The 26,455-nt window shown below is 43.2% G+C and overlaps 4 protein-coding genes across 4 annotated transcripts; 1 reads left to right on the top strand and 3 right to left on the bottom strand.

Moving 5' to 3' along the window:
* The first annotated feature begins 3,408 nt into the window (after window positions 1-3,408).
* On the top strand, window positions 3,409-4,518 carry LOC145551273 (uncharacterized). Its single transcript, XM_081605783.1, has one exon. It carries the CDS (start codon window positions 3,466-3,468, stop codon window positions 4,378-4,380), a length of 915 nt encoding a protein of 304 aa, XP_081461909.1. The 5' UTR covers window positions 3,409-3,465; the 3' UTR covers window positions 4,381-4,518.
* A 3,486-nt stretch (window positions 4,519-8,004) lies between these two features.
* Window positions 8,005-10,740, bottom strand: LOC103463211 (uncharacterized). Its single transcript, XM_008406441.3, has 2 exons — window positions 10,420-10,740; window positions 8,005-9,378 (listed from the first exon to the last, which is right to left on the bottom strand). Exon 2 carries the CDS (start codon window positions 9,230-9,232, stop codon window positions 8,753-8,755), a length of 480 nt encoding a protein of 159 aa, XP_008404663.2. The 5' UTR covers window positions 9,233-9,378; window positions 10,420-10,740; the 3' UTR covers window positions 8,005-8,752.
* Window positions 10,741-12,929: 2,189 nt separating this feature from the next.
* On the bottom strand, window positions 12,930-15,159 carry LOC145551274 (uncharacterized). Its single transcript, XM_081605784.1, has one exon. The coding sequence runs from the start codon at window positions 15,098-15,100 to the stop codon at window positions 14,207-14,209; it is 894 nt and encodes a 297-aa protein (XP_081461910.1). The 5' UTR covers window positions 15,101-15,159; the 3' UTR covers window positions 12,930-14,206.
* Window positions 15,160-18,649: 3,490 nt separating this feature from the next.
* LOC145551277 (uncharacterized) lies at window positions 18,650-25,993 on the bottom strand. The gene is made up of 5 exons (XM_081605789.1): window positions 25,791-25,993; window positions 25,477-25,698; window positions 19,913-20,032; window positions 19,555-19,632; window positions 18,650-19,462 (listed from the first exon to the last, which is right to left on the bottom strand). The coding sequence occupies exons 1-5, from the start codon at window positions 25,807-25,809 to the stop codon at window positions 19,275-19,277; spliced, it is 627 nt and encodes a 208-aa protein (XP_081461915.1). The 5' UTR covers window positions 25,810-25,993; the 3' UTR covers window positions 18,650-19,274.
* Between the last annotated feature and the right edge of the window lie 462 nt (window positions 25,994-26,455).

Raw genomic sequence — 26,455 nt, 5'->3', positions numbered from 1 at the left:
AGGAGACTGGTCAGAGAGGCAGCCGACAGGCCCAGGGTCACTCTGGATGAGCTGCAGAGATCTGCAGCTCAGTGGGACCCTGGATGAATCTGGGCTTTATGGAAGAGCGCCAGAAGAAAGCTGCTTCTCAGAGACGTCCATGAAAATCTGGTTTAAAGTTTCCCACAAGCCACCTGGGAGACACAAACATGGAGGAGCAGCTCTGGTCAGATGAAAGCATCACCCTGAACACACCATCCCACGGTCAGACATGGCGGCGGCAGCATCATGGTCTGGGACAGAGAAGATGGAAAACATTGATGGAGCAGAAAACCTGCAGAGGACCTGAGATGGGACGGAGATTTACCTTCCAGCAAGACGACGATCCAAACATGAAGCAGAACCTACACAAATAAACGTATCCAGGTGTTAGAATGGCCTAGTCAAAGCCCAGCCCTGAATCCAATGGAGAGTCTGTGGAAGAGCTGGAAGCTGCTGTTCTCTCTCCATCCAGCCTCTCTGAGCTCCAGCTGCTTTCAGGAACAATTTCAGTCTCTCCATGTGCAAAACTGACAAGTTTGTAATCGCAGCACCAGGTGGCGCTACAGAGTTTCAACACAAGGGGCCAGAATATTAACGCCACACGTTGCAGGTTTTTATTTAAAAACCTTTTAAAATATCTAATAAATTTCGTTCCACCTCACGATTCTTGTTGATTCTTCAAAATAATAAAAATGTATCTTTTTGTTTGAAGCCTGAAAAGCGGCGAAAGGTTAAAGTTCAAGGAGGCCGAATGCTTTCACAAGGTTCTGTAGATCAGGTCAGCTGGTTCTGATTTAACGCATAACCAGGCAGTTTATCATGATTCAGCCAAAGTAATGAAATAATGAAATAATGAAAGTAATGAAAACTGCAGTCTGATTTTTATTGTTAATGTTTCTTCCTATTGAGCAGTGAAAGTAAATAAAATGTGTTTCATGTCTTTTGCTTTAAGTATCAACTTACTGGAGGGTTTGTTGTTTGTGCTGCAGAGCCAGCTAACAGCTAATCGCTAGCTAACAGCTAATCGAGCTAACAGCTAATCGCTAGCTACAGCTAGAAATAGTGACGTGTTACTGACATCACTGATCAGTTCATAAAGTTGTTTCATTCCAACCTGTTGAATCCATAACTAATGTAAAAACATAGATTTTCCCAAAACGCCGCATGTAGCCGCTCCTAAGTAGGCGGGGCTTGTTGCTCCTACGCCTGAATCAGACGTCTCCTCTGATTGGCTGATAGATGAATATAGCTCATGTTTACATCCATTACTGCTAAGATTTTAATGACTTTTTCACATTTATTTAATAAAACCGCCACACCTCAGTGTTTTCCCAGTAAACCTGGTCAGCCGGGCGCCGAGGCGTCCACCATGTTGTTGTACTAAAGATGTTAAGTTGACAGGAAATGTAAAAATATTACTGGGTAATTATATGCAACAGGAAAACATCTCCAACGAAACGATATTTAAACCCACAACTAGTCTTAAAAACATCAAATCAAAAAATACAAATTGAACATCAATAATTTGCACTTTTGTTTAATCCAAATTAATTCAGCGGCTCCAACGGCCCCCAGAGCTTCAGGGGCCATAAATGCTGATATTTTAACATAAACCACAGATACATAAGGCAAACATTTGTTTATTGAGATGATCAATGCTGTTAAATCGGATTTAATGGTTTCAACATAAATTTAAATATTTTAAATTAACATTTATATGTAAGATTTTAAGGAGCTGGTAGGTTTACTTTGTAAAAGTTCACAGAACAATATTCATAGATTGTTTTGTTACATAGCAACAATCTGATGCTGTGAGTTTAATCTTTGAGTTTGAGCTGCTTGTTCACAAATACAAATTAATGAACTGGATTATAACTGTTTTTATGTTGGCCAGTTAAGCTCCTCCTCCTCCCAGATTAAATGCAACACAGAAGCTGTTAGAGGTGCTGATGGGGCCCCTCAGTCAGATTCTGCCCCAGGCCCCATCAGCCTTGGACCGGCCCTGCAGGATGAGTTAAACCTGCTGCACTGAGCAACAAAAGATTTAATGAAATGATGCTAATATAGCTTTAGCAGACATTTAGTGTCTGTTGAGTTTTTAAATCTCAGAAACTGTTTTGGTTGCTGAAGTTTATGGGATGAAAGTTTCTCAGACCGGAAAATAATACTACTAATAATGAAATAATATAAAACAAGCGTGATGCGTGACTACAGTGAAATCTGCTCCCTGGGCTGAACCTGCATGGTGAGGTTAGCGCTGGTTCGTTAGCCGCTAAACGCTCCGACCAACCGGGACACAGACATGAACTTTACAGGGCAGACAGCGCCACACGCTGGGCAGCGAGTTGAGATGGAAACGCTGCATGATTCTTTGTTCACAAAGATAAATCATCCTCAGCAGCTCTATGTGAATCCTGCGGCTCACACAGCGGGTTTAGACTCTGGTTCTGGAGAATCTTCATTGTAAGTAGCGACACGCAGCACTTGGCCCTGGAGCCGGGGCGCGATGCCCCCACCGCCAGGAGGTGGCACCCTGCTGCAGAGCCGGTGGAAAAGGAGCATTTGAGGATAAATCTACGGTTTGAATCCTGGTAGTAATTCAGACGGATCCTGGAGGGAGAGTTGATGTCTGGACTTCGGCCCAGAATTCACATACAGAGTGACGGTGGTTCTGATGGACCAGAGCCAGGTTCAGATGAGGTGTAGCATTTTCTGGGTTCTCAGAAGAGAAGAAACATCAAACCCTGTTTGTTTCTCTGTTCATGTTGGGACGTAACGTCTCTGCCAAAGTCCTCGTTTCCTGTTGAAGCAGCAAAACTTTCCAGGTGAGTCCAGCAGAGTGAAGCTTCTGGTCAACCCAAAGACTCAGAGTCCAGGTAAAGAGTCTGTTCTGTTCTGTAGCAGCATAAACAGATCATCCAGGTGAACACAGATGTCCTGTTCACTTTCTGATCACGAATAAAAAGCAGGAAATAACATAAGAATAACCATAAAAACTGAATATGTTAAATAAAAAACAGGCAAAGATGATCGATGAGGACGAGAGAGAGCAAGATGAGCAGTTCTGAGCACAACGTCGACCCGTTCTGGGTGGTTCCCCCCTGCCTGGTTGCAGTTTTCTCATCTCAAAGCTTCCTGGACCTGTTTTCATGGATCCTGGTCCGTTTCAGGCTGTGCATCACCAGTAGCTTTAATGCTGCGGTCAGTTTGACTCTAAACACACAAACCTTGGTCTGCCCTCATGTTGGGACAAAAATAAAAAATTCAACTGAACAGCGAGCGCCAACCTTTATTTATATCTTCAAAATGTTGATTTCCTTCAGCTGAGTTTCTCCTGGTTCACTGAAAAAACAGAACCTGCTGCTGCTGGTATTAAACTAATTTTAATTTTATATTTTGTTTCTCCTTCTCAGATTTGTCACATCATGTCTGCCATTAAGCAAAATGTTCTTGCTCATCATTTTGACCTCAACCAACAAGAGATCTCTGCTATGGATCCGAGGGAAACAGAATCTCAACGAATCAAAGAGAGAAGAGGAACCAGAACTTCCACAAGTCAAAGCAGAGGAGTATGGACCAGAACCTCTGCAGGTGGTAAAGGAAGGAGACCAGATAATACTGAAGCAGGTAACAGGTGACTTAACAGAAACAGATTCTGGATCTCTTGAAATCAAAGAGGAACCAAAGGAAGTAGAACTGCAACAAATGAAGGAAGATGATGGTCAATCAAGTTGCCAGCAGATGGTCAAGACTGATGATGAAGGCTTCAGTCAGGATGAAAACCAGGATGTACCAAAGGAAGAGACCGAAACATTTATGGTAACGGGTTCTGGATCACTTGAAATCAAAGTAGAACCAGAGGAACTGGAGCTGCAGCAGATGAAGGAAGACGATCACCAATCAGAATCGCAGCAGATGGTAAAGATTGAAGCTGAAGGCATCAATCAGGATTATAACCAGGAAGTACTGAAGCAGGAGACATTAATCATAACTGCGTCTAATAATGAAACGGATCACCAACAACCAGAACTCAGTGGAAACCAAATGTTCTCGCACCAGAAGAGAGTTGAGAAAACCAGAGGGGAAAGTGACCATGCAGAGAAAGGTGTGAAGGACAAGGAAATGTACAGATTAAAAAAATGTAAACAGTGTAATGTATGTGGGAAAGGTTTCAAGTTAAACACCGAGTTAACAATCCACATGAGAACTCACACAGGTGAGAAGCCTTTCTTATGTGTAACCTGCGGAAAAGGCTTCAGTCAAAAATGTAATTTGAATAGCCACATGGGAACTCACACAGGTGAGAAGCCTTTCTCATGTGAAATCTGTGGAAATGTTTTCGTCAAAAATATATCTTGATTAGCCACATGAGGACTCACACAGAGGAGAGAGCTTTCTCATGTGTAACTTGTGGGAGAACTTTCCGTCACAAGTGTAGTTTGAATAATCACATGAGAACTCACACAGGTGAGAAACCTTTGCATGTATAACATGTGGAAAAGGTTTCAGTGAAAAAAATACTTTGATAAGGCACATCAGAACTCACACAGGTGAGAAGCCCTTCTCATGTAAATCTGTGGGAAAAGTTTTCGTCAAAGACATATTTTGAATACCCACATGAGAGTTCACACTGAGGAGAGGCCTTTCTCGTGTGCAACTTGTGGAAAAGGTTTTAATCAAAAAGCCAATTTGAATAGCCACATGAGAACTCACACTGGTGTGAAGCCTTTCTCATGTGTAACCTGTGGAAAATGTTTCAATCAAAAATCCATTTGGATAACCACGTGAGAATTCACACAGGTGAAAAGCCTTTTTCATGTGAAACCTGTGGAAAATGTTCCGTGAAAAGCATGTTTTGAATACCACATGAGAACTCACACAGGTGAAAAGCCTTTTTCATGTGAAACCTGCGGAAAATGTTTCCGTGAAAAGCGTATTTTGAATAGTCACGTGAGAATTCATACAGGGGAGAGGCCTTTCATATGCGGAACCTGTGGGAAATGTTTTGGCCATAAAAATAGTTATACTTACCACATCAGAACTCACAAAGGGAAACCTTTCACCCATCGTATTTGTCCTAATGATGTCTGGTCCAGCTCTAATTTGACATGCGGTAAAATTTAGTTTCAAAGAAACATTTTAACATTCCCCATAAGTTGGACAGTTTCTGTCAGAGTGTTCAGAAAAAATGACTCCATTAACATTAACGGCATGTTGATGGTTTGTAGGTGATAAAGGACTGTACTAAATTCTTACAATAGAGTTGAAATCATGCATGATGTGAAATTATAAAAGGACAATTTCTTTGTATTTAATTGGTGACAGTTATTGAAATGCATTAATTCTGGGTGTTGTGTGGATTAATGCTGCAGTAAATTTTATTAATGTGATGAAAACTAATAAATTCTCTCAATGTTTTTGCTTGATCCGTTTTTTCAGATTGTGTTTAAATGGTGAATGATGTTAAATCTGTTGTGAAATGATAAAATGACTTTCAGTATTTAATCAGCTATTGAAGTGGCTGCTGTGGTGCGGATTAATGCTGCAGTAAATTAGATCAATGTACATCAGAGGATCAGCCTGGTCCTCTGTCACATCACTGCTGCAGCTGGGTTAGTGTGGAGGAGAGAACTGTGGATCCAACCACAGCCAGGTGGGAACCAGCAGGCCGCAGATGAGAAAACATTTTGTCACCTTGTAATTTTTACATAGAATTAGAAAATACATTCTGCATGTCTTACTTTTACTGACCAGAACTTTATCAAATGTATTTTAGTAGCTTATGAATTGTAATGTTAATACACACATGCTTTTACATGTGAAAATATTACACTATCGGCACACACTATTACTATTAATGCACACTGTAGACTGTAAAAGAAAGAAAAAATTTCAGAAGGGCACATTTTTTTGTCCAGAAGACAAAGAGAGAAAAGGTGAAAAATAAAATACAATTTAAATAGAGAACAAACAAAAAGAAGCAGAAATCATTTGTGAATTTCTCACCAACAGACAGGAAGAAAGTGTCGTCCTAAGATCGACCACAGCCTTCAGCTTTCAGCCTGGACATCAGTGTTATAGTCAAGACCACCTGACCAGAGCGCCCTGCGCTACATGACACAATAAAATGTGAAATATGTTAAAAATTGCTTCTCAAATGAATCTGAAAGATCCACATTCCCATGAAACACCTGGATGTTAAATACTTGGAGCTGAAATAAATTTAACCAATGTTAAAAGCAGAACAAACTCTTTATTCTGCAATCCACGGTGGTCTCATGCCATCCCTAAAAAGATAACGCCCTGGGTGTTTGCCCACATTGCTCATGTCAGAAACCACCCCTGTCTGCACCATTAAACAGCAATATAGGGCAAGGTCCTGATGGTAAACAACAGTCAAAACTATGAACACTGACCAAGGAGCAACAAGCAAGAAGTAACCAAGCACAAGACGCCCACCATGACTGTTCTCTCTCTCCTGTTGTAGTCTGACACCATGGCAGAATTACAGCTGCCACTTTGAACAAAACAATCTAAAGAGCGATGCGCATGCTCTGCATGCTCTTTCGTTCTTGTGTTTTATTTGCTAATTAAATATCATTGTATATTAAATAAAAAATAATGATAGCTACTGCAGTGTACGTAGAGTATTACAAGAACAAAGAACAGCTCTCAGTGAGACTCAAGTCTGATCTTAGTAAAGAGCCGTTCAGAAGAATCGGATTGTTCGTGAATGTCACGTCACTATATTGCAGACTTTTGGACGGTGTTGTCCCATACATGCAACATGTCAGTCAACATCTCCGCACAATAATTCAGCACAGTGAGTGACAACTTTTTTTCTTCACAAATGCTTGTCTCTGTACAGCTAGCTTTGCTAACATCAAGTCAACAGAGCTTACCTTCTTTCAGCTTCTTTTCTAAGTAACAAAAAAGCTAGACGTCCCCACCGTCTGTGAAAACGAAGCGCTGCTGAGTTAGCTGTGGCCATCGAGTTTCTATGATTTATGCAGCTTTATTATAGTAAATAATAAAGACGTTGTGGTATCCTGATTTAGTAATGTAATTATATTAGTTGTGTTACCACCTCCACGCCACTAGAGGCAGTCACAAGCCAAAAAGATGCGACTAAGGAGCAGATTTAGAAGTACACCGAAAGCTACAGAAAAACTGAGCTGCGCTGAAGTAAATAAAAGAGAAGTTCAAATACATTCTGAGAGTGGAACTCCTTCCTAAAGGTGAAAATATATCACAGATTTCTAAAGAAATAAAACTGAAGTATAGGAAATAGCGCCCCCTACACTTCTGGATTGCAATGACCCCATTTCCAATAAGGTAAGAGACTGACAGTGGTCCTTCCTGCCCCTTCCTGTTTGCTGCAGTGAGGTCTTTCTCCCTGGCGGTGCGGAGCGGCGAGGAGGAACTGCATCTGATCGGGAAACACAAATGTACGCAACACCGGCTCTCCCGGATCACTTGACTGCTTCGGGTTCCTCCTCTTCCTGTTTAACCTTGATCACTGCCACCTTCTGGCCCGGAGTGGTACTGAGAAACCTACACTTATATCCATTTTTGAAAATATAACGCTTATTCTCTGAAATAAAACCCTTATTTCAGTTGAACAGTTCTCTTAGCTATTAGCTATGAACCATAAATATAAAAGCTTTTATTTTGAATTCCTGCTCATAATTTCTGTTTTCTATTGACGGTCAACAAACTTTCTGGCTAAATATTAAAATACGTTTAAACCTAAAACTCCCTGGCTGTAAATAATTCTGGTCTTAACTCAGTTTGGTGACGTAAATAATTATTGTTTTGTGATGTGAAACATGGAGCTTGAATTCAAGATCAAACCTTTAATACCAAATATGCATAAATATTTCTGCTACTGCAGCACATTGGGTTTTACTGTCTGAGAAAACAAAACGTTTACGGAAGAACTGCATGACTCGGCACATCAACAGTCATTCCAACTAACTTGAGCATTTACAGTCCAGGCTGTCAGGAAGCTGCTGTCAGTCTGAAAATATACAAATATATTATAACCAAGGACTGAGTGACAGCAGCTACAATGAGGCTCAGAGTCACCAGAGATCCACCTGATTCCTGTTCATTAGCGGCTCCATAACCTGGCATCCTGTCACAACGCTCGCCTCAAAACACACAACAAATTCAGATTTATTTTAAAGAACTTTAACTTTTCATTTTCATCTTTTTCCTCAGAATTATGACTCAAGAATATTTACTTTTTTTCAGTAATTTTTTAAAAAGAATTTCTACATTGTTGGTAATTTCTGCTTTTTTCACTTTCTAAAATGAGAACAAATTTTTGCCTTTTTTTTTTTAAAGAATTTATCCTTTCAAAAAAAGTCATAATCCAACATTTTTCCTGAACGCCCATATTTTTTTCTGAGGATTCCAACTTCCTCAAACTTCAGATGTTTTCCTCAGAGTTCTTCCTTTTTCTCATAATTTCCGCTATTATTTTGAAAGCTCAGACTTTTTAGTAAATGTTAGAATCTCCAACTTTACACCGAGGTTAACATCTGTAGTTTTTTTAGTGGTTCTAATGGTCTTCCGCTCAGCTGGGAGGGTGAAGGAACGTACAGTCTTCCTCAGAAACACTGAAGGACAGGAAGTAGAGTTTAAAAGCAGGAAAGTTGCAGTCTGATGCCTCCAGGCCTTTAGGGGGCAGAACCAACCAGCAGCTCAGAACCAGCTCAGAACCCGATCATGCCTCCAGCTTCTGGTGCTGAGTTCTCAGGTGTTTGTTCAAGCTGCTCTTTTGCCTGAAGTGTTTCCCGCAGGTGGCACAGGGGAAGGGCTTCTCTCCAGTGTGAATCCTCATGTGGTCGGTGACATGGATCTGCTGGGTGAAAACTTTCCCACAGATGAGACAGGCGAACGGTTTCATGCCACTGTGAGTCTTCTTGTGATTGGCCAGGTAGCTGGTGTTGCTGAAAGCTTTCCCACACTGATCGCAGACGAACGGTTTCTCGCTGGTGTGGATCCTCTTGTGTTTGGTCAAGTAGCTGTTCTTGGCAAAACATTTCCCACAAATGGGACAGGGATACAGATTCCCATCTGCGTTCTGTGGCAGAAGGTCCAGTCTTTTCTTTGGCTTCAGCGCTTCCTGGTTCTCTGGGCGGTTCTGGTAGAGAAGCTGGTAGCTGCTTGGTTCAGGTTCATCATCGTAGTCCACAGTCACCATGATGGCCTCGGTCTCCTGCTTCAGCACCAGCGCTCCGTCCTGCCTGGAGCAGATGTCGTCAGGCGCCGGTTCTGCTGCGTCCCGGTCCGGACTGGAACTGCTGTCCCGATCGGTGGGAAGCGCCTCACTGGAGAAATGATGGAGTTCTGGAGGAGGCCAGAGGAACGCCGACATTAATGATGTCACAACAACGGCTCACATTAAACCCACTACTACAGTGAAATGCAAATGACCTTTTGAGTCTCCAGTTAGTGATTAATCAATTACTAAAACAGTAATTCAATAATCGATTAATCTTTTCAGCCTCAGTCGATATAAGCATAATTTGATGCTACAAGCTTAATAATATGTTCTGTGTTTGACTTTTGGTTAGTTCATAAATACATCCCAGTCAATAATAACCAATTATTATTCGAGTATCTTTACCACACCTTAACTTTACTACAGTGAAGTCATTCTGTTCTTCCTGCAGTACAACGTCTGGGTTCTCTTCCCACTGCTGCTTCAAATACAGGCTTAAACCCGCCTGCATAGAGCTTCGATCAATAACTGAAAAATACATTTACTTTAGTCTGGATTAAGACATATCATTGGTTCCCTTTATTCTGCCAACTTAATGTAAAGTATTAGGTGTTTTATTTTAATTTTCATCATGTGAACCCCTTTGCCTTGTTAGTGAAAATGTGTTGTATTAATAAACTGGCTTACCTGGATGTGTGTAAGTTGATCTGGTTGTGGTAAACAGTGGTGATCCAGTAAACACCAGTAATTTAAGCAAATTTTTCACCTGGGGCAACAGAAATCTACTCCTCAGATATGATTCAGTATTTTTGATCAGGCATCAACGCGGCCACCCGGCCTTTAAAAACAGGCGCGTGGATTTCATCAGCTGATCTGGGCACCAGCTGATCCAACACACCGGAAGTCACCAGCAGCCGCAGAAATAAACTATTTTTCAGTTTATAACGAGTCTTTACGGCATTAAAGCAGAGAGACTCGGTGAACTGAACCGGTTCTATTGGTGAACATGATTCTTCACTACCAGACTTGCACACTAAGCGGATATGCGTCACTCTTACTGCTGACAGCAGTTAGCATCGCAATAACACGGGAATCTCGCTGATTTCTGAACGTCAGGTGACGTCTGGACTCCCTGCTGCTCTCAGGTCGGATCCAGCCGGACCTACCTGCGGGGTTCTGCTCGGTTCGGGGTCTCCAGCTGAGGTCCAGCAGCCTCCGCTGCCGGTCGATCTCCTCCTCGTACTGGACGATGGTTTTTCCAGCTGGGTGAAGATTTCTTCAGCAGCAGCAGTTAGTCTCTCTCTGATAAACTCTCTCAGAGGCTCAACGGAACACATTGTTGCTGAACAGAACCAGAAAACACCTGGACACGGCCTGGAACACGCACCAGAAGCTAACTCAGCTAACCGCTACACCGGAAGTTACGACACTATTTACTTCAAGCAGCTGTGAGCATTTCCGCCCCCTGCTGGAGAGAAGTGGAGCCCGAATACGACTGAATGCTAATTAAAGACATTTTTAAAATGTATTTCTGCCTTCTGGAAGAGAGAAACAACCTTGTTTGGATTTTTTGTGTTATACTCTTTATATATCATAGATTTATTATTACTTTAGATCATTAGTCAGTCTTATATTAATCAGTATTGATGTGATTTTCTTGTCTGTTAAAACTTTCTGTGTTGAATACTTTTGGCACCAAGTATCTGGGCTCCAAGAACTGATTGTTCCCTCCACCCTTGGAGAAATCGCCCTAGATGACCAGTGTGTGTGCTGCCATCTGTCTTTGCTGTTTATCTTTTACCTTCTTCCTCTTCCCAAATAAAAGGCCGTCTGCAGCTGATGGAGGGCAGAACGCTCAGAAAACGGCTCGGAGGAGCAGTTTGCTGAAACGGCTCCTTTTGCAAAGGTTCGGCCATAAAATTCACATACGTTGTCTGTGGTTCTTTATGTAGGTTCAGAAAAATACATATCAAACCTTTAATGCTTTACATGTTATTGGTATGTCTAGAAATTATATTTTAAAAATCTAATTCTAATATTTTTCTCTTAAAATCCAATTAAAAAATAATAAATTCATTTTAAAGAGAAATTAAATGTTGTACTCATGTCATTAAGCAGTAGCAGTCCATCCTGCAGTGCATATGAAGAGGCCTCTGACTGAAGGCTGTTGCTGTCTGACCGTCCCATGGCAGCAGGTCCTGGATGACCATCAGCTGTTAGCTTAGCGAATCCTCATCCAAACAAATCTCTGACAGATTCTCTTATTATTTAGTAAATATATAATTCTGGTGATTCTGACCTGAAACAACAGACGTTTGGTCTGATTTAACTAAAGACAGAGAAAAAGATGGTGAAAGTTTTTGTTTGCTGAATGTAAACTTCTGGTTTCAGCTGTTTGCATTAGAAGCTCCACATTTATTCATGGACATAAAACCAGAAGGAGTAAAAGGTTCTTTTCTTTATTTACAGTATTAATATGTTCAATTTGATCCCCTAACATGTTTAAAGGGAAAAGCAGATTAAATTGTACACAGGAGAAAAAACATTTGTCTAACTTTAAATGCTGGTTTATTATAAACTGCTGTATTTCCAATACACTATTTATTTATCGTGTTCTTTTCTCTCTCTAGTCTTTGGACCGGCCTAAACTCTGAGTATATTCTACATGTACTTCAGTGCATCTTTTCACTTTGTCAGGATATCTAAGCAAACTGAAAACAAAAGTTCTGTGTCAGAATCCAGGCGGGAGCTTTCCTGATCCCTGACCTCCCAGGTCAAAGCCAGCGCCTCCCGGTGGCGACGTGAGGCTGGTGATCGGAGCACTAAGTGTTCAGCTGAGGTGAGAAAAGTAAGAAATGCAGAAGATAAATCAAACGGGTTAAAAACTGTGAAATAAGGAGAGATCCAGAGACGAGGCAGGAAGTATCCTCCAAGAGGCAAATTTATTCATTCAGCAGCTTTAATACACAAGGTCATCCAGAAACACAAGGAAAACCAAAAACCTTGAAAAGCCCAGAAATCTTATTGATAAAAACCTGGTAAACATTAAACATGAGACACCAGTAATGGATGCCAGGAGCTCCTCTCTATTCACACCGCAGAGTTTCTGTTTCCTGTTGAGACAGGAAGTCCTTAAACTCTGGTGATGTTGATAAATGATAGTAAAGTGGGTCAAATCAGGACGTCCTCACATGAGTCCAGACTTTAAGACGTCAAGGGCAAGTACAAAAAACAAACACTAAAATTATTATCATTATTATTATTATTAATAATTTTAAATCATGTTCAGACTTAAACAATATTAAAGCTTCTCACACACCAACACCGACGATAATAAAATAATCTGATACAAATACCAAGAAAAATAATCCAGCATTTTTAATAGTAATAATTTTATCAGAGCAAAACATACAAATAATTATAACATTTTCACTTTTCATAATTAGGGTAAAACTTAGAAGTGTGGGAGAACTGAACCCTATTTATGAAAATATCTGATTTAAAAATCTCACCTCTGGTAAAACAAGAAAACAGAATATGAAAGTTAATAATCTTTATGAAAGTTTACCTTTGATTCAGTTATGCAGTTATTTTATTTTATAATAGCATATATTTTCTTTTTCTTATTACATTTCTCTGTCAATTTATTGTTGCTATAAATAAGTTTTTACCACTGAGGGATGAATAAAGAATCAGACTAAAATAAATTAATTTTCAGGCTGCCCCCTGGCCCAGGCCTGGATGGGGGCCCATGGGGGCCCATGAGGGCCCATGGGGGCCCGGGTCTGGAGGTGCCAGGGAGGGAGGAATGGTTTCAAGTCACTTTAATGACTGATTATAGACGTAGAAAGTGCGCCCTCACCTGTTCAGAAAGGTGTATGTAAAGTTAAAGTTACTGTCCCTCAATGGAATATGTAGTAGTCAGTCCCAGTGACTGTTTGACTCACGGTTTAGCCAATGTGCTTCCTGGGTAAAAATGAAATGAGAACCCGGCCCAACCCGCCTGTAGCAACAGTCCAGTGCTGCTTCTCTCTAGCCCAGGTCAGGAGCTTCTGCCGCTGTTTCTGGTTCAACAGTGACTTGACCTTTGACCTGGGGAATGCGGCACCTGTAGCCCATTTCCTGCACACGCCTGAGCACGGTGGCTCTGGATGTTTCTACTCCAGACTCAGTCCACTGGTTCCACAGGTCTGGACTCGGTCCTTCTCCACCATCTTCCTCAGGGTCCAGTCACCTCGTCTCATTGTGCAGCGTTTTCCTTCCCACTGAGGAGCCTTGATACTCTGGGAACAGCCTGTTGGTTCAGAAATGTCTTTCTGTGTCTTACCCTCTTGCTTGAGGGCGTCAATGATGGCCTTCTGGACAGCAGTCAGGTCAGCAGTCTGACCCATGGTTGTAGTTTTGAGTAATGAACCAGGCTGGGAGTTTTTAAAAGCCTCAGGAATCTTTAGCAGGTGTTTAGAGTTACTTTGTTGATTCAGATGATGGTTAACGGCTCGTTCAGAGAACCTTTTCATGATATGCTCATTTTTTGAGACGGGATTTTGGGTTTTCATGAGCTGTTTGCCAAAATCATCAGTATTAAAACAATAAAAGACCTGAAATATTTCAGTTGGTGAGCAATGAATCTAAAATATATGAGTTTAATTTTTATCATTACATTATGGAAAATAATGAACTTTATCACAATATGCTAATTTTTTGAGAAGGACCTGTATCAAAGAACTGAATATTTTGACAACCCCAGCAGGTTCACTGTTCCAAACAAGAGCGCTTATAATGGGTTCCTCCTTTTCCTCACTAAATGATATTAGCAACATCTATTACCACAATAACTTCAATCATATTGTGAAGGAAAAGTTCATCCAGTCACCATGTATCTAAAAGTAGTTATACTGCATGTTTGCTTATTCTCAAATGTGCCGATGTCTGAGAAAGAAACCAGACGGACGTTTAACGTTTCTTGCCTGTGTGAGTTCTCATGTGAACATTCAATAGATCTTTTCTGCTGAATTTTTTTGGACAGGTTTGACATGAGAATGGTTTCTCACCGGTGTGAGACCTCATGTGATACGTCAGATGACTTTCTTGGTTAAAGGCTTTTCCACAGGTTTGACATGAAATATGCTTTTCACCCGTGTGAATTCTCATGTGACGAGTCAAACCGTTTTGCATGTTGAAAGCTTTGCCACATGTCTGACATGAGTAAGGCTTTTCACCTGTGTGAGAAGTCATGTGAAAATTCAAAGAATTCTGGTGGGTAAAAGTTTTTCCACACATCTGGCATGAGAAAGGTTTCTCACCCGTGTGAATTCTCATGTGAACTGTCAACCGAGCTTTAACGCTAAATTTTTTTCCACAGATCTGGCATGAATAAGGTTTCTCACCCGAGTGAATTCTCATGTGAAGAATCAATTGACTTTTCAAACTGAATTTTCTTTCACAGGTCTGACATGAGAAAGGCTTCTCACCCGTGTGCAAGTTTATGTGGAGACTCAAGCTACTTTTCCGGTTAAAAGCTTTTCCACAAGTCTGACACAAAAAAGGCTTCTCACCAGTGTGAGTTCTTATGTGGTCTCTCAAAGTGCTCTGCCTGATATAAGCTTTCCCACACGTCTCACATGAAAAAGGCTTCTCACCTGTGTGAGTTTTCATGTGGTCCCTCAAAGCACATTGAAAGGTGAAAGTTTTTCCACAGGTCTCACAAGAGAAAGGCTCACCTGTGTGAGCTTTCATGTGGTATTTCCATTTACTTTCCACAGTGAAAGCTCTTCCACAGAACTCACATGAGAAAGGCTTTTCTCCGGTGTGGGTTCTGACGTGGCCCAGCAGCTGACTATGCCACATGAAGGTTTTCCACAGGTCTCACATGAGAAAACCTCACCAGTGTGAGTTCTGGTGTGCTGCTTCAATTTGCTTTTCTCGATAAAAGCTTTCCCACAGGTCTGACATGAAAAAGGCTTCTCCCCTGTGTGACTTCTCATGTGTTCTTTCAGTTTACTTTGCCAGAGAAATGTTTTTCCACAAGTCTGACAAGAGACCAGCTTTTCGCCTGTGTGAGTTCTCATGTGGTATTTCAGTTTACATTTGTAGAGAAAAGTCTTTCCACAGATCTGACATGCTAAATTACTCTGACCTTGGTGAGGACTCATGTGAAGAACTAAGTATGCTGGAGTCAAACCGTACACGGCGCAGACCTCACTGTCCGCCTGCTTTAACTGCTGAGGTTCAGCTTCATCCTCTTCATTGTTGGTCTCTGGACTATCTGGTGTCTTCTGACCCAAACTGGAGTTCAAATCCTGGTTTTGTCCTGGAGGGATAAAAAGGCTTGTTACTGAGAACGTAATAACTCAAACTTTTTATTCAATTAAAATTTAAAATGCTTTGGAATGCAAAAAAGTAGAATCAAATAACATTGTCTCTTTGACCTCATTTTAAAAAGAACAATGTTAACCATAAATATGACCAACAGAGAATATTTCACTGAACTCCAATCCAGAATCGCACGGCATTCTGGGGGACGTAGGCAGAGGAAAGACTTTTATGGCCCATTGCTCTGACCTCTCACATTATGAAGGTCATGGAGAGGCTGGTTCTGGTACATCAGAGGTCACAGGTGGATGCAGACCAAAACCCTCTCCAGTTTCCATACCAGCCCCACTTAGGAGTGGATGATGCAATTAAGCATCTGCTGCAGAGGCCGTATTCCTCCATGACAGACCTGACACCACCGTCCGCATCCTGTTCTTTGACATCAGCCTTCAGCCAGGATTACTACGGGAGACGCTGGCTAAGATGGATGTAGATGCATCATTCATCACCTGGATCATCGACAGCCAGACCTCAGTATGTGAGATTACAGACGATCTAATATGTAACATCGGAGCTCCTCAGGGAACTGTACTGTCTCCCTCTCTATTCACCACCTACTGCAGACTTTAAGTGCTGCTCCAAACTGTGACATCTGCAAAAGTACTCAGATGACACGGCTATCGTGGGGTGTGTGGAAGGGGGACAGGAGGTGGCAGAGAACCAACTCCTGCTTAATGTAACCAAGACCAAGGAGATGATTGTCAGTTTCTGCAACAAGAAAACACATTTGCTCCCAATCTCCATCTCAGGGCAGATATGGATCAGGATCAATCATACAAGTACTTGGTGTTACATTAGACAGGAAGCTACAGTGGACTACAAACACTGATGTCCTCTACAAATGGCCATGAACTGACTGTTTCCTAAGCTCAGGTCATTAACATCTGCAGCAGGACGCTCTTCCTGTCCTAGTTCAATGCTGGGATGTGCTGGGTGCTGCAGGGAAGGTGAAAGACTCAAACAGACTTAAACTGATAAGAAAGGCTGAGCCAGTTGGATCAAACTGGCTGGACGAGGTGATGAGACAGAAAGCTGAAGAAGATCAGAGCTACCAGGGGTAGCCCCTCCTATCCCCCTGCAGCCTGAGGAGCAGACAGATCCCTGCCTGAGCTGAAGGAGCAGCAGCCAGTCCTTCCTGCCACAGGCTACCAGACTTTAGTCTCTACAGCTGTGCGTTTTAAATACTGAATATATATTTAGTCCTAAGGATCTGAGTGTCCTTAGGACTATCACTGGTCATTGTTATTTATAATTGGTGTATGTTTATTCTTATTACTTATTAATTTTTATTGTGTACTATGCTGGGACAAACAACATTTCTCCCCCTGAGGGGATCAATATGGTATTATTATCTTATCAAGTAACTCACTCATGCTTTGGTCACCTAGCAACAAGCAGCAGCAGTTTCATGTCCGCCAGACACATCCGGACCAAGATCAACGCTGCGTTTTCTACACGGCTCCCAGTTTCTTCTCCTCATACCTGCTTTGATTCCAGCCCACATTAAATTCATATTATAACTTAATTAAAAGTAATTCAACCTCTATCGTCCTTCAACACTGGCTGGGAGAATTGAGAATTACGATTTAAAATGTCTGTTTCAGGTCCTGCCTGTTAATGACAGTCAATCATCCAGTTTCAGGGCCTGATGGAGGAAACAAGGCAGCGGCCATTTTGAAGTTTAACAGCTGGGAATAATTTGAGCTTTTGACGTTGTTCTTTTTGTAATGGATGTTTTTTATAGTCGCCGTGCTAAACGAAGCCTCCAAACAAGTTTATCTCAGGAACCATAAAAGGTTTGGATTTTATTCACCCGTCGTTTTCACCAGGAGGAACAGAGGGACGTTTCTGTCATTTTCAGGGTTTAACATCAGTTTTTTTTTACATTTCATGGAATATATTACTGTAACCAGCATGCTACTGGTAGCCTAGATGCTGTCATTAGTATTTTAGCTAGTTTTAGCTTTTTAGCTAATTTTGGCTTTTACCTGGGTTTTTCACACTGTGGACTGTTTCTTGTATTTCTGCAAGTCTTCAGCTGGTGGCTTCAGATGCTTTTAAGGCATTCACACGTCCATTTTCACAGGAAATGAAAACTTTCTAGTCTTAGTTTGTTGTCCTAACAGGAGGTTTTTCCAGGGTTTTCTCCAAACACCCTGGTTCTGAATTCAGACGGATAGTTGTGGGTTTACATGGGTGGTAATGGGATGTTTAGTCCCTCCATCCTGGAGGTTTTCCTTTAAATGGAAGCAGAAGGTGTTTGAGTAAATCCAGCAGATGAGAGTCTTTGGTCACATTCCTGATAAACTGATTCCTCTCTGGATGTCCAGCCTCCGTTACTCTGGGAAAGTTTTTTGTGATCTTTGAAGAAGTTTTATAACTTGATTTGCCGTTTGGTACTTTCGGCTCAGTCGTCCTCATGCTTTCCAGCTGCATGAGGACTAAAGGGGAATAGCCGACTCTCCTCTAACTCACATTGCTTAAGGATGGATATCTTTGCAGCAAAGCATCATGTTTTTATTTTCTCAAAGTCAACCTGGTTCCTTCCTGCTCTCATTCCAGCTCCTCTTCCTCTGCTGGGCTCAAACACAAACTGATGAGGTGAGAAACACCCGAGACATTTTTAACCTGCTGATTCCACACACCAGATTCCCAGTCGGGAGAATAAACCCTTCCACACACCAGATTCCCAGTCGGGAGAATAAACCCTCCGCCTTCCCTTTGGAGAGCCGACCGTTTACATTTCAAACCGGTTTTTACCAGCCAACAGCCTGATGAGCTTTTGATGCTTTTTCAGTCTGCGGTGTTGAGAATGTTGATGTTACCTTTTATAATGTTCAAAGCATCTCACAAAGTTTGAAGGTCGGTTGAGCAATGCGGCAGAATATTGAGTAGCAGCATCTTTGTGCTGCATTCAGACACGTTTCAGGTACGTTCACATTTAGACCACCGGCTAAAAATGACAGCATCCAAAACGAGGCTTCGACTCACTGGGAAGGGATTTTCAAAAGAATGAGGTATTCCTTCAACAGATTCTATATTTTTATTCATTTTCTACAATTCAGGATACATATGATGAAAAAGAGTATAAATCCAAACAACGTTATCCGTCACAGTTCATGGTTACATCCTGTAAAACACAATGACAGTTTTCCCAGACCACATCAGACAGGTTTCTTCAATCTAAATCTAATCAAATCTCCGGAATGAGGTTTTTTTCTTTTGTTTCTCTCTTAAACTTAAAAACCAAAAGGTAGAGTTGATCCATCAGGAAAACGCCTTCCCTTATCACACAAAGCAAAACGTAAGAAATGCAGCGTATTGTAACAGGAAGCCTCTTCGTCCCGTTTGCTGGAGCTCCTGACGCTGTCAGATCACCTCTTTTTGTTTTCTGCTTGGTTCAGCAGTTTTTTGGTTCCTGAGTTGAGCCTCCCAGCCCATCAGTTAAATCCTTGAGGTAATTCCCTGGTCTAGTTTTCATTTAATGCATCTTCTTGACCATCAGCAGAAGCTGGAGGTTGATTCCCACAAAGAGGCCTTTCAGTTGGTCTAAAATAATCTGAGCAGCATCAGAGATTTCTCTTAATTCTTCTACATTTCTCATTTCATCTGAATCAACTCTGCCCTCTTGGTCTCCCACACCTCAGAGTTAGCAGGAAGAGTCACACGAATCCCTAGAAATGACCTTCAGGTCAGAGGTGACGCTGTGTAACAGAGTCCGAGTCGCATGAAGCAGCACAGTGGCCTTAGTTTGGCCTAAACCGTCAGGATGGCGGACGGCGCTTCTTCTGCGCGCTGAACGTCTTCCTGGAGTTTTTCCCAACAGCAGCAGAGACTCTGCATGATAGAAAAAATTACATTTAAAGAAATTAATGTCTAGCAGCTATGACTTCTGATTTTACTGAATAAAATAAATTGAAATAGCACACCTGAGATTAATCCATGGACTAACGACAGTCTGCTGCGCAGTTTCCGGGCTCTCTGCCTCTTTTCCACGGACCTGAAAGCTGAGAAACATTCAGAACTATGAAAACACAGAAAGAGGATTAATGTGGAAACAGCTGCAGTTCACAGCAGGAAGAGCCTGGAAATGACATCAGCAAAGCAGCTGGCAGTTTCTAACACACACACACACACACACACACACACACACACACACACACACACACACACACACACACACACACACACACACACACACACACACACACACTCCGGTTAAAGTTAACCTATTCATTTATTCTTTTCTTGGTATGTCTGGTTATGATAACCGGTATAAACACGTACTCCCTGCAGCGGCGCTGGTCCCAGTCTGTCCACCAGCAGCTGCTGGCCGGTTCGGTCCAGCCGACGTCTGATTGGCTGCTGGGTCTCCAGCCGCCTCAGCTGCAGCATCACAGATTAAATCTACAGCAAGACAAAAAGAAAAACAATAAAATCTGTTAGTTTCCTGAACCAAACAGTTCCTGCTTACAGTTTTACACCGACTCTGTACTTCAGTATGAGATGCAGACATGTATATATATTTATATATATATATATTGAGGGATTTTAAGTAAGAACCGCTACTTACTGTTGGACAGTGCAGAGATCCTAAGAATCAACAGATGAAGACCTACAGAAATGAGCCTGGAGGATTGGATATTATTCAGAACGAAAATGAAATAAATGAAAACATGGGAGCAGACGGTGCTGTGAGCCGACTGCTCAACACGCGCCGCCCTTTCAAACGGGTGAAGGAAATTAGGAACTCGCAGTCCAGCTGAACGTGTCGTACATTAAATGCTTATTGTTCCACCTTCATCCTGAACTGGTAGCTGCTGCTGCTCATGGATCCCCTGCAGAGTGAGACCTGCATAGCTGTCCCTCAGTTTGTGTCTCATAAAGTTGTAACTCTTTGATCTGTGAGCTCATTTAACTCTGACGGAAGAAAACAGGTCGATTATTTAAGGTGTGGACAGAATCCTGCATGGCTGCAGCTGGTCCAGGTGAGCCGCTACCTGAGGAGCTCTGATCACAGATCAATGGATCTGATGGCTGATTAAAATGTATTTTTATTCTTGAGGGGACATCATGAGCCCTGAAAGCACATTTTAAATATATTATAATACTCGTACTGCTACTAACAGGCCCGTTGCCATGGTTACCGCTTCACCTGGCGGCAGACTTCCAGGTATTTATACTAATTTACATTAATATGTATTAATGGGAGCAGCAGCGGCTGCTTCCTGTAAATTAGGATTAATAAAGGACAGGTTTGTTAACCAGACGTTAAGCCACCTGACTGACAGGTCAAAGGTCACCTGGCTGATCAAAGGGAATATTTATACTTATATTATATTCATATATTAATCCTTATTGTCTCGTGTCTGATGCTGCAGAGCCGTTTTTAATACAATCCTCATCCTTATTGTTCAAAATCTGTATGTTAATAATCAATAGCAACCAAATAAAATGCAACAAAAACACAAATTTGTTTCGATTTTCTTAGAACATTTTTGTAAATATAAAAATTTTATCCCTTAAAATTGTCAACAAAGTTACACACAGACCTTCTGAACCACAAAACATTTATTGAGTTTGCAAAACTTTTCATTTGCAGAAACGTGACAAAATGCAACAACGTGAAATAAAAGTTAGTGTTGAATCACTTGTTGCTGCTGCTGGTGGCCGTTCCTGTCCAGGATGACGCACAGAGGCGTCTGCAGGCCTCACACATGAACCGAGTGGATTTGGAGCACACTCTGCACCTGCGGCGCCCCCTGGTGGCCTTGTTCTGACCAGACGCCCCCAGGCAGGTGGTGCAGGTTGCTGCCTTCGCCACACAGCTGGGCGGTCAGCTGCTCCTGAAAGGCCTGCAGCATCAGGACCTGCTGCCCCCGCTGGCCAGTCGGCTCCCTGTGGAGCAGGAAGCCGTTTCTAACGGCCACATCAACCAGATGCTGCAGGACCGTCAATGGCCAGGAGGCGGAGCCGGTCAGCTGGTCCGACCGGCCCTCGTGAAGCGGTTGTAGTCTTTGACAGCCGCCGGCACTGGAACCTCCAGAACTCCATGCTTTCGTCCAGCCCTGAACAGGCCGTGTGCAGGGTGGAGCACACACTGACCTGCCTCACGTCCATCCACCTGATGAGCAGCAGAGGCCCCTCTCTTGATCCATCTGATGGAGCCGCGAGGCGACCGTTTGGTCAGGGCGTCCATCTTGGTGTTTGGGACACCGACTCTGGTGTCTCTGAACGTCCCACAGGCTCCGGAGCCCAGATCATGGAGGCGACTGAACAGCGCCGGGCTGCTGTAACAGCTGTCACAGTAAACGTGATACCCAGATCCCAGGAAGGTCTTATTGGACAGAGACATGACGGCATCGAAGGACAGCCCGCCTCCAGACGCCGGTGTAAACCTGGAAGTCCACGTGTAGCCGCTGGAGTCACACAGCACAAACAGTTTGATGGCCCACGATGCCGTTTGCTTTTTCTACGCTGCATCAGGCCAGGCTGTGCTTTGGTGGCCATCCGCTCATCAACACAGAGGCTCTGCAGGCAACCCGCACGCTGTCGTAGAGGGGGCGGAGCCTGTGCAGGCAGTCGTACTCGGGGCTGCCTTTCCTTCTGTCGCTGACGGCATCGTCCTCCGGGTCACTCAGGTGAAGGTTGGCCCGGATGCTCAGGAACCGATCTCTGGACATTCCTCTGGACGGATGTGAGAGCTGAAACATTGTGCCGGTTCTCCAGAAATCTGATTTTTGGTCGTTTCAGAAGCCGCGTGTACATCAGCAGCCCGATGTACTGATACATTTCCCCTTCCGAGACGTCGGTCCAGTTGCGGCTTTTACAGGCAGATAAACGTTTTGCTGCATTTTTGTTGGTGTTGACAGAGAGAGTTCTGATGGCAGCCTGGTGGAAATACAGCTTGAAAAGCTCTGCTGGACTTGGACCACGGTCAGCATGTGACAGTGGAGGCTGCACACCGGGCCTCCTGTTGGGGAGGAAAGGCAGCGCAGGACGAGGCAACCGGTCCAATTCCTGCTCCGTCCTCCAGCCGACTTCCTGACCCGTTTGGACGTCTGACCTGGTGACCTTTCTGCTGCTGGATGAAAGACTCTGCAGACTGTTGGTCCCTCCATCCCCAACAGAAGGTACAAGAGCATCTTCATCCTTGTTCTCCTCATCCTCCGTCTCCTCCACATCGTCACCGACACAGAAGTTACAGATCAGTCAGAAAGTAATGACATAAAACAATCACATGTTATACACATATATATGTATATATGCATCTTTCTCTCAAAAGTAAATAAATATTTAATATCCATGTACTTACATCTCTTGCAGTGGATCGATGCCTTCAGCAAAGTCGGCTTCGTCTCCACTGTGGGCCGAATCCACAGCAGAAGAAACGTCGTTCGGTGAAAAGCTCCAAAGCTTCGCACAAAGAATAAAACTTCTTGACTCTGGATCTTTATGGATCCATAAACGCCTCTGTATAAGTGTGTGTGTGCGTCTGTGTGTGTGTGTTTTGGCTGCATGTATCTAAATAATTTAGAGGAAAAAAAAAAGTTTTCCAAAACCGAGCAGAAGAAAAACAATCTGTGGGAAACGAAGTTACTGCTTGCTGTATGCAGTAGCACAGAATAAATTAAATCTCGTGATATTTTATGCTTCAACGTGAAGATGTGGGATCCAACCCAGGAAGTGATGCGGACCATCGACCCGATCTATAAAGCATGAGGACGGACCCAGTCTGGGTTCGCCTGGTTCCGTGGAGGAAAGGAAACGACGCTCTGAACATGTCGACTGTTCAAAAAGTGGAAATCTTTTGATTTCGTATGAAAAACAATGATTTCTCTCTTATGTGGCTGTAAATCTACCAGCATTAGAAAACAGGAATCAAACGGCGAAAAGGTTGATGCAGATAAACGTTTAGAGAAAATGTTTGTATGTGGTGAATTATTAGACGCTGGCCCCGCCCCTGCAGGCCCCGCCCCCTGCAGGCCCCGCCCCCTGCAGAAGTAGAGCCGTCCTCTGACAGGCTAACTGTTATTAAGGCAGACTAACGGACCGCAGTGAGTTAGTTACTCAAGATATTGAGTCAGTTTTGTCTTATAAACCAAAACTGAGGCAAAGATGGCAGCAAGAAAATTCTCTAACTAGTCCTGTCAGGTCTGTGAGGTCATTAGCAGGAAATAATGGAGAGATCAACGATAAAGCCAAGAGGAAAAATGAGGGACACAAAGTCTGGTTGGATGTGTGAGAGAACGCTATGGGAAACGTCTTAAATACCAGCTTGTGAAAATGAGTCGTTAGCATGGAGCTAGTCGTTAGCACGGAGCCATCAGCCGTGAGTCATTAGCATGGAGCTAGTCGTTAGCATGGAGCTATCAGCCGTGAGTCGTTAGCATGGAGCTATCAGCTGTGAGTCATTAGCATGGAGCTATCAGCCGTGAGTCATTAGCATGGAGCTATCAGCCGTGAGTCGTTAGCACGGAGCTAGTTGTTAGCATGGAGCTAGTCGTTAGCACGGAGCTAGTCGTTAGCACGGAGCTATCAGCCGTGAGTCGTTAGCACGGAGCTATCAGCCGTGAGTCATTAGCATGGAGCTATCAGTCGTGAGTCGTTAGCACAGAGCTAGTTGTTAGCATGGAGCTAGTCGTTAGCATGGAGCTATCAGCCGTGAGTCGTTAGCATGGAGCTATCAGCCGTGAGTCGTTAGCATGGAGCTATCAGCCGTGAGTCGTTAGCACGGAGCTAGTTGTTAGCATGGAGCTAGTCGTTAGCACGGAGCTATCAGCCGTGAGTCGTTAGCATGGAGCTATCAGCCGTGAGTCATTAGCATGGAGCTATCAGCCGTGAGTCGTTAGCATGGAGCTAGTTGTTAGCATGGAGCTAGTCGTTAGCATGGAGCTATCAGCCATGAGTCGTTAGCACGGAGATAGTTGTTAGCATGGAGCTAGTCGTTAGCACGGAGCTATCAGTAAGTGTTGTTACTGGGAAGCTCTGGGATGTTTACTACCAGTTACCTTCATGGTGACCAACTTCGGAGTTTCCGTCCATCAGTTTCAGTCATCTGGACGTGAGGTGGCTGCAGGCCACGATTCATTTCTTGCGTTATTCCAAACTCCTTTCTGGCTTTGGAAACATAATAAACTGTCTTCTCCCCTCTACACGTTCTGGGTAACGGCTGTGGGGATTGCATGTTCCCCACTGACAACCATCTATTATTTTCCTCTAAATCTCTCCGACTGCGGCAGGTTTTCTATGATAGATCCGTCACAGTGCTGTGCTTGGAGCGCTGATTGGCGAGTTGCTGAGAAATGATTGGGGGAGGATTGCTCTACGTCAGCATGGGGGCGGAGCCGGCGTCATGTCAATTTCCTGTTGGTGATCTTTGTTGATCGACTGAATTTGTTCCGAGTTGAACTGCAGTAGGTGGCAGCGGCGCGACCGCCCCCTGGGCAGGCCGCCCTGCGCCGCCGCCCTACAGCACTGATGTCAATACTCTGACTAACAGGCTTGTTTTTACAGCGGAGCCGCAGCGGAGCGGACACTGGTAAATCTGGATCGGCTAGCGGTCGGCTCCCCAACTAGTTTTGAAACTCTTAATGGTCTGGACCCAGTATGAACCCAGTCTGTTTACCAGGTTTCTGTTAGCACAACTGGAGCTCATAGTGGAACCCCCAGCTAGCTGACTCTAGCTAGTTAGCCCCAGCTAACTAGCTAGAGTCAGCTAGCTGGGGCTAACTCTAGCCCCAGTTAGAGGGGCTAACGGTAGCTGGGGCTAACGCTAACTGACTAGCAGTCAGTCTAGATTCCTCAGAGGTGATTAGATGAGAGCAAAGAACTCTGGGAAAAACCGTTACCTCTGCTGGATCCTGAGCCTTCATCATCACTTCCTTCCTGCTTAATGCAGAGTTCCTCCTCTTCCTCCTTTATCTGCACCATTTCCTCCTCTTCCTCCTTTATCTGCACCATTTCCTCCTCTTCCTCCTTTATCTGCACCATTTCCTCCTCTTCCTCCTTTATCTGCAGCAGAGTCGGTTCCCCCAGATCCTCCATCTTGGATCCAAACTGCCTTCTTGTTGCTGTTGGAGACAAACCTTCATTAATAACTATCTGAATATTTATTCAGTATTTTAAACTGTTTAAAAATATGAAAACCAGCATAACAACACACAGTTTAAATAATCTTGCATTTTGTAGCACGGGAGCTATATTTCCTTTTGCAGCAACCATCAGTCTGCTGATGGCTGGACCTCACCTGGGCCTCGCATCAGGGCCCAGACAGCTGGGAACGGCCCTGACTTTCTATTTAACATCAAACATCAGATTCTTATTTTTCTGCTTTGGTTTCAATACAACACTCTGTTACAGATCGAGTTCAGCTTAAAATAAAGAGAAAAACATGGCGGTTAGCGGGCTGTTAGCTCACACCAGAACAAAACTCGGGCTGGAAACCGACTTCGGTTCGGCTAAGTTCCGATTCAGAGCTCCAAAAGTAACGATTCAGAGCCAGAAAGCTGCTTCCAGCAACACGAACCTAAAAGGTTTTCCTCGGCAGACCCGCGCCACACGCTGCTGCTCAGAAAGCTAACGCAGAAAGCTCAAGTCCACTTCCGGTCTCGTGAGAAATTCTGCCCCCTGTGTCGGGAGTGCGAACTGCAGCCGGATCCCGTTCTAATGTGTTGTTGCTGAAAATGTGCTATAGAACTACATTTACCAAACCTTAATATAAAATATGACACATTAATGGATGAAAGGTATTTACAGCTGCTAATTTTTAAATGCTTAATATCATTTATTGGTCTAAAATAATAAGTCACAGCATTTCTATTAAATAAT

Source organism: Poecilia reticulata, chromosome 4, assembly GCF_904066995.2.
Source record: "Poecilia reticulata chromosome 4, P_reticulata-male-v2, whole genome shotgun sequence".
Taxonomy (NCBI): Eukaryota; Metazoa; Chordata; class Actinopteri; order Cyprinodontiformes; family Poeciliidae; genus Poecilia; species Poecilia reticulata.
The sequence above is the reverse complement of the archived record's forward strand: the minus strand, read 5'-3'. Positions and strand labels throughout refer to the sequence as shown.

What these genes read in the sequence shown, in the direction of transcription:
- LOC145551274 (XM_081605784.1), bottom strand. Translation starts at nt 15,100, where the DNA reads ATGTGGCATAGTCAGCTGCTGGGCCACGTCAGAACCCACACCGGAGAA.
- LOC145551273 (XM_081605783.1), top strand. Translation starts at nt 3,466, where the DNA reads ATGTTCTTGCTCATCATTTTGACCTCAACCAACAAGAGATCTCTGCTA.
- LOC145551277 (XM_081605789.1), bottom strand. An exon ending in GACCAGCGCCGCTGCAGGGA is followed by an intron (nt 19,633 to 19,912) that starts GTACGTGTTTAT and finishes AATGTTTCTCAG; the next exon opens with CTTTCAGGTCCGTGGAAAAG. An exon ending in AGTCCATGGATTAATCTCAG is followed by an intron (nt 19,463 to 19,554) that starts GTGTGCTATTTC and finishes TCTATCATGCAG; the next exon opens with AGTCTCTGCTGCTGTTGGGA.
- LOC103463211 (XM_008406441.3), bottom strand. Translation starts at nt 9,232, where the DNA reads ATGGTGACTGTGGACTACGATGATGAACCTGAACCAAGCAGCTACCAG.